Below are 19566 nucleotides of genomic sequence, written 5' to 3' on the forward strand. Positions count from 1 at the left end.
TCTTTTCATGTGCCTGTTGGCCATCTGTACGTCTTCTTCAGAAAAATGCCTATTCAGGTCCTCTCCCTATTTTTTTTTAACCAGGTTAAAAAAAATTGTATGAGCTTCTTATGTATTTTGGATATTAACCCCTTATCAGACATATAAGTTGCAAATATCTTTTCCCATTCACTAGGTTGCCTTTCTGTTTTCTAATGTAAATTCTTCTCCTTCAGGTAATATCTTTTTTTTTTTTTGTATTATACATTCTACTGTTTTTATTTTTTTAACATCATTATGGAGTATAATTGCTTGATAATGGTGTGTTAGTTTCTGCTTTATAACAAAGTGAATCAGCTATACATTTACATATATCCCCATATCTTTTCCCTCTTGCATCTCCCTCCCTCCCACCCTCCCTAGCCCACCCCCTAGGTGGTCACAAAGCACTGAGCTGATCTCCCTGTGCTATGCGGCTGCTTCCCACTAGCTATCCGTTTTACATTTGGTAGTGTATATATGTGCATGCCACTCTCCCTCATATTCTTGGTATATGTAGGAGATAGAGTCAAGTCAACCCCTTCAGTAGAGTGCCACTTTTTTTTCCAAACAGTTTTCATTCTTATGAAAAGATCTTTAGTTCACTTCATTCCAAAAGAAGGAATTTTAAGATATTACAATATCTTATATCAAAATACTTTTGACTCTATCTCGTACATATACCCTGAATATTAAAGAGGCAGAAAAGATTGAAAATGACTCTCTCTTGGTAGAAGAGCATTATAATCTCTGCCATAATAGATCTTGACTTTGTTGTTTATAACCTTTAATGCCCACAACAAAATGGTAGAATAGAGAAACTTTTGAACAAAAATAAAAAATCCAAATTAATTTTCTAGCTTCTTTTCTGCAGTTGTTTTAATTTCAACATTATAAAACACTACTTTTTCCTGTTGATTAAAAATTTGTTCCTTGGCTTCAACTAAAATTAAGAGGCAATGTACAGTTTTCGCTGTCTGCGTGTTAGTGACTCCAGCACAGTGGGCTTGTTCCCTTGAAGGATGATAATAGGTCGTCACTTTGTAAGGGGCGGAGAACCCGTTGGTTTGGGTTTTTACTCCTAGTCATTGGTTTCTTGGTTATTTTAATTTCCTTGTTTATGTTTATTTTAGTTAACATTGAACTTTTTCATTTTGTGCCTTGTTTTGTTGCTGTTTATACAATTTTCAGGCAATGATTCCTTGGGTAGCAATTGTTAATCAGGGAGAAGTGATAGCTTGAGGGTACTGAGTTACAGGGTGCTAGGATAAAACTTGTTCTATTGAAGGCTCATTAGAAAAGCTTTCATACGTCTGCCTTCGGTGAGATCTGCGTGGTGCTCTGCCAACTGCCCTAGTCTCTTTTAACCTTTTTATTTTGTTTTCTTCAAATTCTAATTGTATCCCATGTAATCTAAACCAATAGCACTACTAGGTCTTAAGATAATTCAGGTATAATTTGTCTCTTTTTTTTTTAAGATTTTTCCCCCTTTTCTAAATTAATTAATTAATTATTTTTTTATTTTTGGCTGCGTTGGGTCTTCATTGCTGCGTGTGGGCTTTCTCTAGTTGCGGTGAGCAGGAGCTACTCTTTGTTGCCGTGTGCGGGCTTCTCTTGTTGCAGAGTATGGGCTCTAGGTGCACGGGCTTCAGTAGTTGTGGCACTCGGGCTTAGTAGTTGTGGCGCATGGGCTTAGTTGCTCCGTGGCGCGTGGTACCTTCCTGGACCAGGGATCGAACCCATGTCCCCTGCATTGGCAGGCGAATTCTTAACCACTGCACCACCAGGGAAGTCCCTGTAATTTGTCTTAAGGGAGTTTTTCACAGTGTAGATTTTGCAGGAAAATAAAAGGTAGGATTCATAGCTAACAGATAAATGGAAGCAACTAAAGAACAAAGGGATGTGTTGGTTTAAGAAGAAACTTCTGAAAGGGTCTGGCTCACTGTAACTTTAGAGATGAGAGTTCTACAGCTCAGATTTGGAAAGCTTTACATAATAGAATTCAGGATATATGACGTGGGTGTCTGTTCTTCTCCCTCTCCCTCTTCTTCTCCCCAGCTCCCTTTCTATCTGCCTCTCTCATTTGTCCGTCCATCCGTCCATCCATCCATCCATCCATCTATCACCTACATAATGTTTTTCTTGTTTTAACTAGAGAGATAGAATGGAGCATGTTCCAGAACTGAGAACATGTTCCACCATGTTTCATCTCATGATGAAAAGTACTGATTATGATTTGTAATGCATCATTTGTAGACCACAGTCTGTGCATACATCCTACAGCCTTCAATGACAGTGCCATTCGAATGCTTCTCAAATTTAAAAGTACTCAGATGGTGGACTTTTACTTTAATCTGAGATGGGGCAGGAAAGTATTGAAAAAGCAGAAACCTCAGTGCTTCAGTGAACTCCACCTTCGTTTGTAGGTAGTGAGCTGCTTAAACCAGAGATTTTGTGAAAATTGTCTTGCTGTCATTTTGTTTCCCCACATGATGACTCAGGGGTTTTTGTCCTGAGGCTCTCAATGGATCTGTTATAATTTAGCTGGCAATGACACATCCCAGAGGCTCTTTCCATCTTGGCCTCAGGCCAGCAGACTACGCACCATGCTGTCCTATGATTCACATGACAAAACTGCTCTAGTCACCTCCCACCGCCCAGGCCTGCAAGGGCACCATAATGAGGAAGTGGGAGGGATATGGTTAGAAAAGTTGTTGAAAAGAAGCTTCTGTTGTAACTTTCCTACTTTAGCAGGAAGCTAAAACCAGAGTAAGGTATTCTCAAGTAACAGACCTTACACTTGTGAGAGATGAATTGGAAAGTCCCTGGCCTTGTATTTATGGTGAAAAATGGTATTTTAGGGAGCTGCAATTATTTCAGGTGGGGGAAAGGCCGCAAATCATGGAATCCTAGAAGGAGGTAATTTATTTGCTGCTAAACAACTCAGCTGGGCTATTTTGAAATACTGGTCAGGGGAAGTGTTGAAAGAGTGGGTGTTTTGGCATTGCCATACCCTTGGAATTGAAGCATTGAGCTACCTAGGAGCCAAATGATGTGCTTTCATTTTCCAAAACATCAGTTATTTTATAATAATTTTGTGCTGAAATCAAAAGTGGCTTGTGTTCTCTTACGTGAGTGTGATCACCTGTATATTATACATTCGAGGGGCATGTACAGAACATTTTCTGGGTGTGGAGTTCCATAGCCGCCTCCTCTGCAGAGACAGAGGTCTGACCAGATGTGCAAAAGAGATGAAAGGAACTGCCTGGCTGAACTTCCATGTTCCTTTCACTCTACCTGGGGAAAAACATCAGTATATGAAGTGGTATTTGAATAACTTAAAGCAAAGCATTTGCAAGAGCAGAATAACTCGGAACAGACTTTGAAGCCATGAGGCATATGAATCACTTTCTGCCTCCTCTGGGTCCCACACCAGCTATTCTGAGCCTCTGTCAGAGCACTTACTGTGTTGTGCTGTTCGTCTCTCTCTCCCTCTAGTCTGCGAGCTCCTTGCAGAGAGAGATTTTATCATATTTATCTTTGCATCCCTGGACCCTCGCACAGTTGATTGGGTACCACAAGTGTCTAGTAAATGTCTGGTGAATGAAGAAGAGGGACTGCTGTTATTATTTGGGGGGAGGAGAAGGCAATAGAATGATGGTTTGGGATGGGTGTAAACTACAAAGGGAAATATTTGGTCTTTTTTTTAGTGTAGAGACGAAATGTGCTTTCCTTCTCATAATTCTAGCCAGGGGAGGCAGTTCAGTTTGGCAGAATTCAGTAAAATATATATTGAGGGTATGTTATGTGGTGATCGTGTATACAAACATGAAATGTTATCTACCCTCAAGGGTCTTAGAGTCTAGAATGGCAGTGACAGTGAGACACAGATCATTGCAGTATAACTTGGCATATATGCATTTGGGGGCATTCAGAAGGCATTGTGGGTGGGGAGAGGAGAGGGACCTTGGTCAAGGTTGGCAGTGGGGACCGGGCTGGGGATAGTGGGAGAATCAGGAAACTCTTCCAGGAGGAGGTGACATTTCAGCTGAGTCTTGAAGCAGAAATAGTCAAGTAAAGAAGGAAGGAAGAGGATATAGGGAAGTGGAAGAGGAAAAGAACAAGAACACAGGGGCAGGAAACAGCACAGAGTGTGTGTGGGGACTACAGGTGGTTCAGTATAACAAATGAGTGAAATATGCTGTATGGAGGGACAGCAGGCAGTGTTGATGACAAGGAGGCGTATTACAATGTAGCTGAAATGGTGTAGGTAGAACTCTGAAAGATCGTAGTGGTGGGAAACCTGCAAAGAGAGGATAGAGCTGAGCAATCTTTGCCAGGTACTCTGGGAGGATGTGACCACTGATTGAGCACAGGTGACCAGGGAGTGGGAGAGGCTCAGGATTTTGGCTGGGGTAGCTGGGCGGATGGTGGTACCAGTAACTGAGAGGGACAAGATACAAGAAGGAATGTATTTGGGAGTGAAGAAAGAAAAAATATTGAGTTCATACACGGACATGTTGTATTTGAGATGTTTGTGGATCTTCCAAGTGGAGACATCTGGCAGGCTTTCAAATGCATAAATTTGAAGCACAAGAGAATCGGGGTATGAGAGAGGATCACACTTTATATACAACTTTAATCTTGCTCTTTTCATTTAACATTATAGCAGAATTTTCTCTTGTAATTAAAATATCTTATAAAAACCTATTTTTAGCTGCATGGTACGCCATGAGGTTTCTCGTATTTTATTTGGCTATTCCGTTACTACTGGACATCTAAATTGTTTCCAAATTTTTATAATTATGATTAGCAATGCTACTAATGCCTTTGCATATTTCATGTTACTTCCTGAATTACTGTGTCAAAATATACAACACCATTATAGTTTATGGTACTTTATTATCAAACTCCTTTCCAAAGAATTATGTTAGTTTGAATCTGATAAGTAATATATGAATTGCATACTTCATCATATAAACACCACTACCAAGCATTTTATTTTAAAAAACTTAATTCTGCTAATTTGTAAGCAACACAAGCAAAAACCTTGAGATTTTAATTTTCATCTCTTTCGTAAATACTGAGGTTGAATATTTTCCACATTTTGATATACTTTTATTTCTAGTTTTATACTGCTTATTAATTTAAATGCTCATGTTTTTCTTATGGATTTATACTTCTATTTTTTTTTTTTTTTTTTTTTTTTGCGGTACGCGGGCCTCTCACTGTTGTGGCCTCTCCCGTTGCAGAGCACAGGCTCCGGACGCGCAGGCTCAGCGGCCATGGCTCACGGGCCCAGCCACTCAACTGCATGTGGGATCTTCCCGGTCCGGGGCACGAACCCGTGTCCCCTGCATCGGCAGGCGGACTCTCAACCACTGCGCCACCAGGGAAGCCCTATACTTCTATTTTTAAAATATATTTTGTTAAGTGGTTGCTGAGTGTTCAACACTATGTTAAACACTATAGAAAGGGCAAAAGGAATGATAACGAATTACTCTCAACCTTTAGAATTCGTATTTTACAATCATGTAACCTGCAGCGTGGAAAAGGCATTAAAATGTACTTTTTTCAACCCCCAGTTGAGGAAGCAAAAATTAAACCTATAAAACAATTAGTGAAAAAAATGGAAGATAGTATATGATTTTGTGGTGCAACATAGCCTTTATTGTCAGAATTCAGAGACAGCAGAAAACTGTGTGACTTTTAATGCAAATTGTCATTAAAAGGTAGAACTTTTGCTGGACCTCGAAGAATAGAAAAATTCGGAAAGGTGGAGGATAGAAGAACACTAAGAATGTGTACGTAGGGATAGGAGATGGAAATGCACATGGCTAAGGTGTTGGAGGGATTAGACCATTCAGACGAGGGTGGATGGTTTGTGTTGGGGAATAGAGTGTGAGACAAGGTCAGACTAAAGATGTAAATCACACATTACCTGGGTCCTCTGATTGAGACACCTCTGGGTCCATGCAGAGGTCACTGAAGGGGCCCGCCCTCCAGAGCAGGAGCTGTGACCTGGTAATACAGCGCCATCCTTGTGTTGTAGGTGGATTGCACTGACTCTAGCAAGAACCAAGTCGTTGAGCTTTGTTGGGTACACTGAAAGGGGTAGGTGGGTTGGCCTATGGAGCAAGTTTAAAGAGAACCACTGCACAGGGCAGATTCATCAGCTGGACAGAGCACTGGACACAGTGCAGAAGCCTCAGTCTGATTCCTGCCTTGTCCCAGGAGGTAGCTCTGTGATCTTAGGCAGATTACGTACATTCTTATACCTCAATTTCCCCATTATACTGTGAACTCTTTCTAGATTCTACAGCTTCTAGCAGGCGCTCAGATAACAGACAGCCTCCACAGGGTACCCTAGAAAAAAGGAGATATAAATAGCAGGAAACTACTATGGTAATGTTTAGATCTGGACTAAGAAGGTGCCCTTTCTCTTAATTCACAACTTTAGAAAGTAGAACTCTATGTGCTTCCTTTGTCTCTATCACAGATTTAGCAGAGGGACACTGGGGCAAATGTCTAAGTTACCCACCTTATGTGTGGGGAGGGCAAATTAGTGGGCACTTAGGAGCTATGGCAAAAACTCAAACTTTCATGAAAAGTCTGATTTTTATCCCCTCATAGGCTTCTTTTCTTTTAATGTTTGTAGTATTTAGTTCTTGCATTGCTGCCTCCTAATTTCTTGCCTGCACGTATTTTGGTGGATGATTCTTGGTAAATTGAGCTTGTTTTTATTGCAGTTCATTGTGACTGTCTTTTATAGTGATCAGACTTTTTTGCGGAGCACAGACTCCGGACGCGCAGGCTTAGCGGCCATGGCTTACGGGCCCAACCGCTCCGCGGCATGTGGGATCTTCCCGGAACGGGGCATGAACCCGTGTCCCCTGCATCGGCAGGCGGACTCTCAACCACTGCGCCACCAGGGAAGCCCTGATCAGACCTTTTTTCTTTTTTCATATGTGCCATATCTAGCATTTTTCTTTCTAGATTAGAATCTAGTCAAGGAAAGAGAATGCCTATCCTGTTTTTACTTTCATGTCTATTTTATGCAGCCCTAGACAAATCTATCTTGATGAGGTAGAGAAGACATTAAATCGGAGAAAAATATATTATCCCTTGATCATTCATAGGCAACTGCACCCTAATAATCCTTCTCCCTGAATCTAGAAAGTTTGGTGGATATCTGAGAGATTAGTACACTACCAGGCACATATGAGATGCTCAATAAATATATATTTTAAATTAATGCATTTGAGTGGCTTTATAATTCAGCAATCACAACATACATTATCAAGCAGAGAAAAAATTAGCTCCAAAGGAGGTAAAGAATAAAAAAAAATTCCTCTGAAATATATAAAATACATTTACTAGCCTCTCTAGTATTTGCAGATAGTTAGAACCCTTTTCCACTCATATTTAGAGTGCATTGACACATTTCATGTTTAAATGAATAGAATTAACTGACATTTGCAGGGAACTTTATATTTTCCAGAAAACTTTCTCAGACATTATCTAATTCACCCCCATAATAACCCCATGAGTTGGGTTGTAGAAATATTGTTATCTTTACAGAGAAGCAAGTAAGTGGTAGAAGAAAAAAGATAAGGGATTTTCCTAACGCCATCCAGCTTGTGTATACGACTCAGTGATGCAAGTGGAACCAATTTCTTCTGATGCCCAGTTCAGGAGGCTGACCGGTGAGGTGTACGGTGAGGCGTTTCCACTCTATAAATCCTCAGTCTCTAGGAAAGATCCTGTTTTAACTCCCTTTCCTTGCATCGAAGTAGCAAAATTTATCCCCATGCTCCAGCTCAGATTCTGTCTCTGAATGTGCCAGCACCCTCTACCTGACTTAGATGCTCTCTTCATTTTTATTTCTAAAGTGTTTTCTCTGCAGGAGCCGACTCTTCCTTCTCCCTAATTAACTTTTATGTGGAAACTCCTCTAGTAATGAAATTGCCTGTGCGAGTCTTCCCCCACCTGGTTGGCTTTTTAGTGCACCTGGAGGGAGAAAGCATTTCTGCTGTCTCACTGCATGATCTTTGCTGAGGCAGGAATTTGTAGGAACAAAGATAACTGCCTTCCTGAGAGGAGACCTTTTTTATCAAACATTCTTTTGTTTAGGTTCAGCTTTGGTGCTTGCAAAGGTTACCACTTGTTGATCATTAAAATGCATTGGTTCATTTGTATCTTTTTTTGTTTGTTTAGATTCCACATATAAGCGATATCATATATTTACAAAACAGGAATAGACCCACAGACATAGAAAACAAATTTAGGATTACCAAAGGGGAAAGCAGGGGGGAAGGATAAATTATAACTTTGGGATTAACAAATACAGACTACTATATGTAAAATAGATAAATAACAAGGACCTAATTACAGCACAAGGAACTATATTCAGTATCTTGTAATAACCTATAATGGAAAAAAATCTGAAAAAGAATACATATATCTCTATCTATCTATCTATCTATCTATCTGACTCACTGTGCTGTACAACTGAAACTAACACAACATTGTAAATCGACTACATTCCAATAAAAAAATGCATTGGTCCATGATTTTGGCAGCAAAGCAAGATGTCAGGGTAGACAAAAACATGGACTTTGAAGTCAGACAAATCAGGTTTGAATCCTGGTTCTGCTACTATTTACTGGGCAATTTACTTCCTGGAGCTGATTTCCTCTTTTGTGCAATGGGGATAATAACAGTATCTATCTCAAGAGTTGTTGGGAGGATTAAAGATAAATGATAATGTTTTTCTTCTGATGAGATGAGATATCAGAAAAGTACCGTCTTCTTCATAGACTGCAGATCAGATTTTCATGTCCCCTCCAGCTCCACCCTTCTCCCTGCCCGACCCTAGCAGGCTTTTTGCCCTGGGAGGTGTACACTACACTGAGGTGTAGGCAGCAGCTTTCTTTGCCCTCTGGCTTTGTTGCATTTACCTGATGGGGAGTCCCAGCAGGACATCAGAGGGATGGAGGAGAGTGAAATGAAGTTCATTCCCTCATCTCTTTCCCTTCAGGGTCACCTGAGGCTAGCTGCATCCCAGATAATAACCTCCCTTCTCAAGGCAGCCCACTCTATGACTGTCTCCTCCTAGGGACTATTGACCCATCCCTCTCCTTGTCCCTTTAGGCTGCGGTGGTAATAACTCCATTATTGCTAGCTCCAGCTACTTCACCATCCTTCATGGATTCCTCTATTCTATGCACATCTTTTAAGATAGTCTCTTTACTAAACCCTCCTTAAATGATCCTAATATGAGTGTGCTATCTGTTACTCATGGGACCCGAACGGATACATTATTTATTACTGCTTAATTGAAAGTATATTTGCCCAAGATTCTTTTATTTAAAAGAGTTTGGAACTTTTAGGGGAAAATTGTGTGGTTGCGTGTCATTTGATATTAAGAGGAGAAAAATGTAGTAATGATGGATGATGATGATGATAATGATGGTGATAGTCAAGCATTGTCTATGTGACAACTGTACTCCTCGACACTACTGTATACACGTTAGTTCATTTAAACTCAAACACACATGAGTATTTTTTTTTTTTTTCTTTTTGCGGAACGCGGGCCTCTCACTGTTGTGGCCTCTCCCGTTGCGGAGCACAGGCTCCGGACGCGCAGGCTCAGCGACCACGGCTCACAGGCCCAGCCGCTCCGCGGCATGTGGGATCTTCCCGGACCGGGGCACGAACCCGTGTCCCCTACATCGGCAGGCGGACTCTCAACCACTGCGCCACCAGGGTAGCCCGAGTATTTCTTTTTTGACCACATATAAATAACACTTTATTTGGAGATTAACCTCTCATCAGAAGAAATCAACCGTGAGAGGCCTCATGGCAAAGGCCTTCTGACTCATCTTCCTGATACCCTCCCATGGTCCACTGTCCATAGAACATCCAGAATGATCTGGATTACTCGAATCCAGATTATAATTATCTGGATTATTTGGGCCACTTAAAGTTTAAGTCAGATCATATCCTTCCCCTGCTCAGAATCCTCCCATAGTTTCTCATCACATTTATTTTTAAATTTTTATTTATTTATATTTTAATTTTTTTAAAAAATTATTTGTTTTATTTATTTTTGGCTGCCTTGGGTCTTCATTGCTGTGTGTGGGCTTTCTCTAGTTGCAGTGCGTGGTCTTCTCATTGTTGTGGCTTCTCTTGTTGTGGAGCATGGGCTCTAGTAGTTGTGGCATGCGGGCTCAGCCCCTGTGGCTCATAGGCTCAGCAGCTGGGGCTTGTACGCTCTAGAGCGCAGGCTCAGTAGTTGCAGCATGCAGGCTCAGTAGTTGTGGCTCACGGGCTCTAGAGTGCAGTCTCAGTAGTTGTGGCGCAAGGGCTTAGCTGCTCCACAGCATGTGGGATCTTCCCAGACCAGGGCTCGAACCTGTGTCCCCTGCATTGGCAGGCAGATTTTTTTTTTTTAACATCTTTTTTGGAGTATAATTTCTTTACAATGGTATGTTAGTTTCTGATTTATAACAAAGTGCTTCAGCTATACATATACATATATCTCCATATCTCTTCCCTCTTGTGTCTCCCTCCCTCCCACCCTCCCTATCCCACCCCTCTAGGTGGTCACAAAGCACCGAGCTGATCTCCCTGTGCTATGTGGCGGCTTCCCACTAGCTATCGTTTTTACATTTGGTAGTGTATATATGTCCATGCCACTCCCTCACTTTGTCCCAGCTTACCTTTCCCCCTCCCCATTGTCATCAAGTCCATTCTCTAGTAGGTCTGCGTCTTTATTCCCAACCTGTTCCTAGGTTCTTCATGACCATATATATATATATATATATATATATATATATTTTTTTTTTTTTTTTTTTAGATTCCGTATATATGTGTTAGCATGTGGTATTTGTCTTTCTCTTTCTGACTTACTTCACTCTGTATGACAGACTCTAGGTCCATCCACATCACTACAAATAGCTGAATTTCGTTTCTCTTTATGGCTGAGTAATATTCCATTGTATATATGTGCCACATCTTCTTTATCCATTCATCTATCGATGGACACTTAGGTTGCTTCCATGTCCTGGCTACTGTAAATGGAGCTGCAATGAACATTGTGGTACATGACTCTTTTTGAATTATGGTTTTCTCAGGGTATATGCCCAGTAGTGGGCTTGCTGGGTCCTATCGTAGTTCTATTTTTAGTTTTTTAAGGAACCTCCATACTGTTCTCCATAGTGGCTGTATCAATTTACATTCCCACCAACAGTGCAAGAGGGTTCCCTTTTCTCCACACCCTCTCCAGCATTGATTGTTTGCAGATTTTTTTTTTTTTTTGCGGTACGCGGGCCTCTCACTGCTGTGGCCTCTCCTGTTACGGAGCACAGGCTCCAGATGCGCAGGCTCAGCAGCCATGGCTCATGGGCCTAGCCGCTCCGCGGCATGTGGGATCTTCCCAGACCAGGGCACAAACCCGTGTCCCCTGCATGGGCAGGCAGACTCTCAACCACTGTGCCACCAGGGAAGCCCATTTGTAGATTTTCTGATGATGGCCATTCTGACTGGTGTGACATGATATCTCATTGTAGTTTTGATTTGCATTTCTCTAATAATTAATGATGTTGAGCATTCTTTCATGTGCTTGTTGGCAATCTGTATATCTTCTTTGGAGAAATGTCTATTTAGGTCTTCTGCCCATTTTTGGATTGGGTTGTTTGTTGTTTTTGATACTGAGCTTCATGAGCTGCTTGTAAAATTTGGAGATTAACCCTTGGTCATTTGCAAATATTTTCTCCCATTCTGAGGGTTGTCTTTTCATCTTATTTGTGTTTTCCTTTGCTGTGCAAAAGCTTTTAAGTTTCATTAGGTCCGATTAGTTTATTTTTGGTTTTATTTCCATTTCTTTAGGAAGTGGGTCAAAAAGGATCTTGCTGTGATTTATGTTATAGAGTGTTCTGCCTATGTTTTCCTCTAAGAGTTTGATAGTGTCTGGCCTTACATTTAGGTCTTTAATCCATTTTGAGTTTATTTTTGTGTATGGTGTTAGGGAGTGTTCTAATTTCATTCTTTTACATGTAGCTGTCCAGTTTTCCCAGCACCACATACTGAAGAGGCTGTCTTTTCTTCATTGTATATTCTTGCCTCCTTTATCAAAAATAAGGTGACCATATGTGTTTGGGTTTATCTCTGTGCTTTCTCTCCTGTTCCATTGATCTATATTTCTGTTTTTGTGCCAGTAACATACTGTCTTGATTACTGTAGCTTTGTAGTCTAGTCTGAATACAGGGAGCCTGATTCCTCCAGCTCCGTTTTTCTTTTTCAAGACTGCTTTGGCTATTCGGGGTGTTTTGTGTTTGCATACAAATTGTGAAATTTTTTGTTCTAGTTCTGTGAAAAATGCCATTGGTAGTTTGATAGGGATTGCATTAAATCTGTAGATTGCTTTGGGTAGTATAGTCTTTTTTCACAATGTTGATTCTTCCAATTCAAGAACATGGTATATCTCTCCATCTATTTGTATCATTTTTAATTTCTTTCATCAGTGTCTTATAGTTTTCTGAATACAGGTATTTTGTCTCCTTAGGTAGGTTTATTCCTAGGTATTTTATTCTTTATGTTGCAGTGGTAAATGGGAGTGTTTCCTTAATTAAACTCTCTTTCTTTTGATTTCCATTTGCATGTAATATCTTTTTCCGTCCCCTCACTTTCAGTCTGTATGTGTCCCTAGGTGTGAAGTGGGTCCCTTGTAGACAGCATACATAAGGGTCTTGTTTTTATATCCATTCAGCCAGTCTATGTCTTTTGGTTGGAGCATTTAATCCATTAACTATTAAGGTAATTATCGATATGTATGTTCCTATTACCATTTTCTTAATTGTTTTGGGTTTGTTATTGTAGGTCATTTCCTTCTCTTGTGTTTCCTGCCTAGAGAAGTTCCTTTAGCATTTGTTGTAAAGCTGGTTTGGTGGTGCTGAACTCTCTTAGCTTTTGCTTGCCTGTAAAGGTTTTAATTTCTCCATCGAATCTGAATGAGATCCTTGCTGGGTAGAGTAATCTTGGTTGTAGGTTTTTCCCTTTCATCACTTTAAATATGTCCTGCCACTCCCTTCTGGCTTGCAGGGTTTCTGCTGAAAGATCAGCTGTTAACCTTATGGGTATTCCCTTGTATGTTATTTGTCATTCTTCCCTTGCGGCTTTTAATATATTTTCTTTGTATTAAATTTTTGACAGTTTGATTAATATGTGTCTTGGCATGTTTCTCCGTGGATTTATCCTGTATGGGACTCTCTGCACTTCCTGGACTTGATTAAGTATTTCCTTTCCCATATTAGGGAAGTTTTCAACTATAATCTCTTCAAATATTTTCTCAGTCCCTTTCTTTTTCTCTTCTTCTTCTGGGACCTCTATAGTTTGAATGTTGGTGCATTTAATGTTGTCCCAGAGGTCTCTGAGACTGCCCTCAATTCTTTTCATTCTTTTTTCTTTATTCTGCTCTGCAATAGTTATTTCCACTATTTTATCTTCCAGGTCCCTTATCCGTTCTTCTGCCTCGGTTATTCTGGTATTGATTCCTTCTAGAGAATTTTAAATTTCATTTATTGTGTTGTTCATCATTGTTTGTTTGCTCTTTAGTTCTTCTAGGTCCTTGTTAAACGTTTCTTGTATTTTCTCCATTCTATTTCCAAGATTTTGGATCATCTTTACTATTATTATTCTGAATTCTTTTTCAGGTAGGCTGCCTATTTCCTCTTCATTTGTTTGGTGTGGTGGGTTTTTACTTTGCTCCTTCATCTGCTGTGTGTTTCTCTGTCTTCTCATTTTGCTTAACTTACTGTGTTTGGGGCCTCCTTTTTGCAGGCTGCAGGTTCGTAGTTCCCTTTGTTTTTTGGTGTCTGCCCCCAGTGGCTAAAGTTGGTTTAGTGGGTTGTGTAGGCTTCCTGGTAGAGGGGACTAGTGCCTGTGTTCTGGTGGATGAGGCTGGAATTTGTCTTTCTGGTGGGCAGGTCCACGTGTGGTGGTGTGTTTTGGGGTGTCTGTGACCTTATTATGATTTTGGGCAGCCTCTCTGCTAATGGGTGGGGTTGTGTTCCTGTCTTGCTAGTTGTTTGGCATAGGTTGTCCAGCACTGTAGCTTGCTGGTCTTTGAGTGGAGCTGGGTCTTAGCATTGAGATGGAGATCTCTGGGAGATTTTTGCCATTTGATATTATGTGCAGCTGGGAAATCTCTGGTGGACCAATGTCCTGAACTTAGCTCTCCCACCTCAGAGGCACAGGTCTGATGCCCAGCCAGAGCACCAAGACCCTGTCATCCACATGACTCAGAATAAAAGGGAGAAAAAAAGAAAGAAAGAAAGAAAAAAATAAAATAGCATAAACTTATTAAAATAAAAAAATGAAAATAATTATTAAAAATTTTAAAAAATATTAAAAAGTAATAAAGAAAAAGAGAGAAGAGAGCAACCAAACCAAAAAAACAAATCCACCAATGATAACAAGCGCTAAAGCTGTAAGTAAAAAAAAAAAAAGAGAGATCCCTAGGACAAATGGTAAAAGCAAATCTATACAGACAAAAATCACACACAGAAGCATACACATACCCACTCACAAAAAGAGAAAAAGGAAAGAAAGATATATATTGTTGCTCCCAAAGTGCACCACCTTAATTTGGGATGACTCGTTGTCTATTCAGGTATTCCACAGATGCAGGGTACATCAAGTTGATTGTGGAGATTTAATCCGCTGCTCCTGAGGCTGCTGGGAGAGATTTCCCTTTCTCTTATTTGTTCGCACAGCTTCCGGGGTTCAGCTTTGGATTTGGACCCGCCTCTGCGTGTAGCTTGCCGGAGAGCGTCTGTTCCCGCTCAGACAGGATGGGGTTAAAGGAGCCGCTGATTCGGGGGCTCCGGCTCACTCAGGCCAGGGGGAGGGAGGGGCACGGATGCGGGGCGAGCCTGCGGCGGCAGAGGACGGCGTGACGTTGCAGCAGCCTGAGGCGCGCCATGTGTTCTCCCGGGGAAGTTGTCCCTGGATCAGGGGACCCTGGCCGTGGCGGGCTGCATAGGCTCCCGGAAGGTGAGGTGTGGAGAGTGACCTGTGCTCGCACACAGGCTTCTTGGTGGCGGCAGCAGCAGCCTCAGCGTCTCATGCCCGTCTCTGGAGTCCGCGCTGATAGCCGCGGCTCGCGCCCGTCTCTGGCGCTCCTTTAAGCGGCGCTCTGAATCCCCTCCCCTCGCGCCCCAGGAAACAAAGAGGGAAGAAAAAGTCTCTTGTCTCTTCGGCAGCTCCAGACCTTTTCACGGGCTCCCGGCTAGCTGTGGCGGACTAGCCCCTTCAGGCTGTGTTCACGCCGCCAACCCCAGTCCTCTCCCTGCGCTCCGACCGAAGCCCAAGCCTCAGCTCCCAGCCCCCGCCCGCCCCGGCGGGTGAGCAGACAAGCCTCTTGGGCTGGTGAGTGCCGGTCGGCACCGATCCTCTGTGCGGGAATCTCCCCGCTTTGCCCTCCGCACCCCTGTTGCTGTGCTCTCCTCCGCGACTCCGAAGCTTCTCCCCTCCGCCACCAGCAGTCTCCGCCGCGAAGGGGCTTCTAGTGTGTGGAAACCGTTCCTCCTCCACAGCTCCCTCCCACTGGTGCAGGTCCCGTCCTTATTCTTTTGTCTCTGTTTTTTCCTTTTTCTTGTGTCTTACCCAGGTACGTGGGGAGTTTCTTGCCTTTTGGGAGGTCTGAGGTCTTCTGCCAGCGTTCAGTAGTTGTTCTGTAGGAGTTGTTCCACATGTAGATGTATTTCTGATGTATTTGTGGGGAGGAATGTGATCTCCATGTCTTACTCTTCTGCCATCTTGAAGCTCCTCCACACATGAGTATTATTATCTCTCTTTTTCAGATCTGGAAAAAGCTCAGAGAGGTTAAGTAACTTACCTAATGCTACACAGAATGCCATTGGAGAGTTGAAATTCTAACCTGTCTATTTGGTTTCAAGATCCGTACTCTTAGCAAGGCCTTGCTGCCTCCTAGGTAAACAGGCTGAGAAGGGCCATCACTTTAGCCAACAGTTTTCAGTTAAATCCCTTTGTCTATTCAGATTTCTACAGGTTCTAAATTCCTATAGGAAAGTACCTCTTAATGATGGTCTTTAAATATGTCAAGGAAAATTTGTAAAAAACCTGATTAATTCAGCAAATCTTACCAGGTCAAATCCATCATTTGTCTGATTTGACTGATTAGTTAATTTAAAACCACTGAGTCACTAGTCCACTGGGGCAACTATTCTATGGTTATCCTTAAGGGTACTCATTAAATACTGAATGAATAATTAAATATTTCAAATGAGTTTTTCTCTGATAGTGTGTAAGCTTCCCACAGCATTTAGCTGATTTTTTCCCCCTCCCTAGATATGTAATATTTGGTTCACAGTTTATATTATTTCTGTTCACTTCTTAAATTGATCTAGGTGAATAACATAATTTCACATTTTCTGAGAACTTATGAAATGCTTGGCATTATAACTAATCAGTAAAGATGACTAAATTCCTGGAGGTATAGTAGCTGAGAACTTAGCATTTGTGGGTCAACTCCTCCCTCCAATCCCCACTCGCTTAAGCAAAATCCATGCATACTCAAAGAAATTATTTTTATTCTAACAACTCACATTTGATTGTGTATTTTTCTCTAACCTCAGGAAGTGTTTTCATCAACCCCGGAAACAGGCTTTCTTCCTCACTGCCATTTGGGTCCCCAAGTCGTATCTAGGGATATTCTTAGCAACAGTAAATTCTATTTCTCTGCCTCCAGCTCCACTTTGCTGTTGTGGGATCTCTGGCCTCCTTAAAGGCATCTCCCTTTTATCTTCATAAATCTTGAGGGGTGACTCACACGTATTCAGACAAATCTTTGAGCCTTGAGAGGGCGCTACTGCGGGTTGCTGGGTGAAGGTCCCTGTCCGCTCCCGTGGGGACCACTGGGTTCTCGTGCTGCTTTAGGCTGGCCTCCCCCAGGGGCCCACACAGACGCTGTGTTCCCCTGGAGTCCTCTCTCCTTTAGTTTTGTATGTTTTTTAAAAGTCTGTATAGTTACTTTGTTTTATGTTTTTCAGTGTGTAACTCACACTACTTTGCACTTTGATATTTTTCAATCATTTGAGCAAAACAAACTTTTTCAGACCTTGCTCACTGTTACTCTTTTCCTTCAATCTCAGACACAAGTCTTCTGAGAAGCTTAGAACAAATCTAAGTGACAGAACTACATGCTGTTAGGACCAGTCTATACGTACAATGTCAGAGTTCTTGTGGTTTTTTCAGGCCTGCCTGCCTCATCCTCTTTCCCTCAGAGTAGCTTCTTTGGCAAAAGGCACTTCAACACAAATGCAAATACGCCCTGTAAGTATGTAAATCATGTCCAGATATAGCTGAATATCAGAAATGAACACAACACATCTAACTCTTCCATTTGCTCTTTCTTCGAAGCTCAAAACAGAATTTTCTTCTTAATGTCTGGCGAAAGTGAAGGTTAGGCAATGAGGATATCATGTTCATGTGGCAACTGCTGTAGAATAATTCTTTAATGGTTGCTGCTTGACTAGGTAAACAGTTTCTCTCAACCGTTCCTTGCATCCTCTTTGAACCGAAGGGGTATGTTTACACTAAGTTTACTGAAGAGCCACTGGAATGTCTTCCATGTACTGTAGATTATCGCTAATGAAGCAAGAGACCATTATGCAGTGGTCAGAGGGCTTGCAGATGTAGGTAAGATTCCAGCAGTGAACAAAGCTAACTTAGCGATCCCTTAATGCTGCGGTCCCCAACATTTTTGGTACCAGGGACGGGCTTCGTGGAAGACAGTTTTTCCATGGAAGAGGGTGGGGGAATGGCTCAGGCGGTAATGCAAGCCATGGGGAGCAGCAGATGAAGCTTCGCTCGCTGGCCCGCCACTCACCTCTTGCTGTGCGGCCTGGTTCCTAGCAGGCCGTGGAATGGTACCACGGCCTGGGGGTTGGAGACCCCTGCCTTAGTGGAAAATTGAGGGGTCCGTAGCTGTACCAGCCAGATCAGCACATACACAAGTCAGTATGCATTTTCATTTCATACGTGTAAGTTTAGGTCGTGGCTACCATACCTTTTTTTTTTTCATCCACTAGAAATGTACATTTGAATGTTTAATGAGAAACAGATGGTGCCTGATTTCTCTAACTTACATTTAACAAAAACTGTTTTGGAAATGTTGCTCGTGTATACTTTTACTGCTTTAAACACAGCACCATTTTAACCTGTTTTGATGAATAATTGAAGAATTACTGTCCTACTCTAAGACAGCATTTCAGAGCATGTGTTAATCATATACTTGATTAAACATTTCCTTGCCTTTCTCTTCAGAATGCCAATTGGCTTTTGAGTGGATAATTGTTGCAGTGAGAGCAGTGACGTTGAAAACAACTATTGCCTGTTTGAATTACTTAAAGCACCACCATGAAAAGAAATACTTGTGATTTGCTTTCTCGGAGCAAAAGTGTAAGTACTTTTTGTTTTCATTTATTTTCTAAAACTGTGTACCCACAACTTTTTACTGTTTTCTTTTGGATTTTAATACTGTGCTTTCATGATGAGACTTGTGAGAAACCCTTGGTTAACTTTCAGTTCTCTGACTGTAGCAGCTTATTAACAAATGAAGACTTGTTTGTCTCTGTGGCCTGGTTGACATTTGATGGGAATTCTCTTTCAGCCAGTTTATATGCCTTACCATTCATTTGTATGTGCCTACTGGTATGATATTGGAAACCCTGATTTTTGGATGCATGCAGAAAATATAAAAAGTTGAAACTGAGGAAATTTATGTCTTGAATATCAAACTTTCTGGGCAAGTTCAAAAGGATAAATTGAACTTACATCTAGGTACTTCAATCAATCACATTCTGCAAGTTCATGTACATGATGAATAATGTGAATACTTAATTGGTGGGTCATCACTTCCATGAGCTTTCTACCATGGCATGTGTCTTTAATCCTCTAATCTCCTCCTTTAAATTGTTTTTGGTTTTTTTTTTTAGTGAAAGTCCTCAAGGCCCTGATGGAGATTAAGTCTTATTTCCACTCAGTGTTCTTAAGGTGCCAAAGAGGTGATAATTTCTAGATTTCTATTAGCTTATGAAAGAGAGCATAAGCAAATAGAGCAACTCAAAGAAAGCTACACAAGGCAGGGATGAAAGTAGACTATTAATTTCCATCAGGCAAGCTCTAAGAACATGTCCCTTTGTTCATTTACCCAAGGGGAAAAAAAGGCATCTAAACAGATGTAGTTATGATGTAGGAACATTCATTTGAAGGCATGAGAGAAACCACAAATGCAAACACATTTCTCTAGTATGGGAACACTTTGTGTTACAACCAGTGATTCTATGGTGATGGCCCAAGGCCATTTTTAATTCTTTCTATAGAATTAATTACTGTCAAGCTTTTAAGGGTGAGCAATGCAGGAGTAATGGGGAGGGAAGTATAGTACCCAGTAGGGTTTTTAAAAAAATGAGGATGTACCCAGAAGTATGCCAGTTCTTGGACTGAGTACTGACCCTGTTT

General features: G+C 41.4%; 1 protein-coding gene across 5 annotated transcripts in view; it reads left to right on the forward strand.

The window, feature by feature from the left end:
* PDE4D (phosphodiesterase 4D) overlaps positions 1 to 19566 on the forward strand; it is a 1454760-nt gene that overhangs the window by 316346 nt on the left and 1118848 nt on the right. For all 5 annotated transcript variants that reach the window (XM_033437904.2, XM_049707909.1, XM_049707914.1 and 2 more), the window contains one exon: positions 18370 to 18504. In XM_033437904.2, coding sequence (XP_033293795.1) covers positions 18463 to 18504 — 42 coding nt within the window. In that variant the 5' untranslated portion in view covers positions 18370 to 18462. The remainder of the gene's footprint in view (positions 1 to 18369; positions 18505 to 19566) is intronic.

This window comes from Orcinus orca, chromosome 3 (genome assembly GCF_937001465.1).
Source record: "Orcinus orca chromosome 3, mOrcOrc1.1, whole genome shotgun sequence".
Classification (NCBI taxonomy): Eukaryota; Metazoa; Chordata; class Mammalia; order Artiodactyla; family Delphinidae; genus Orcinus; species Orcinus orca.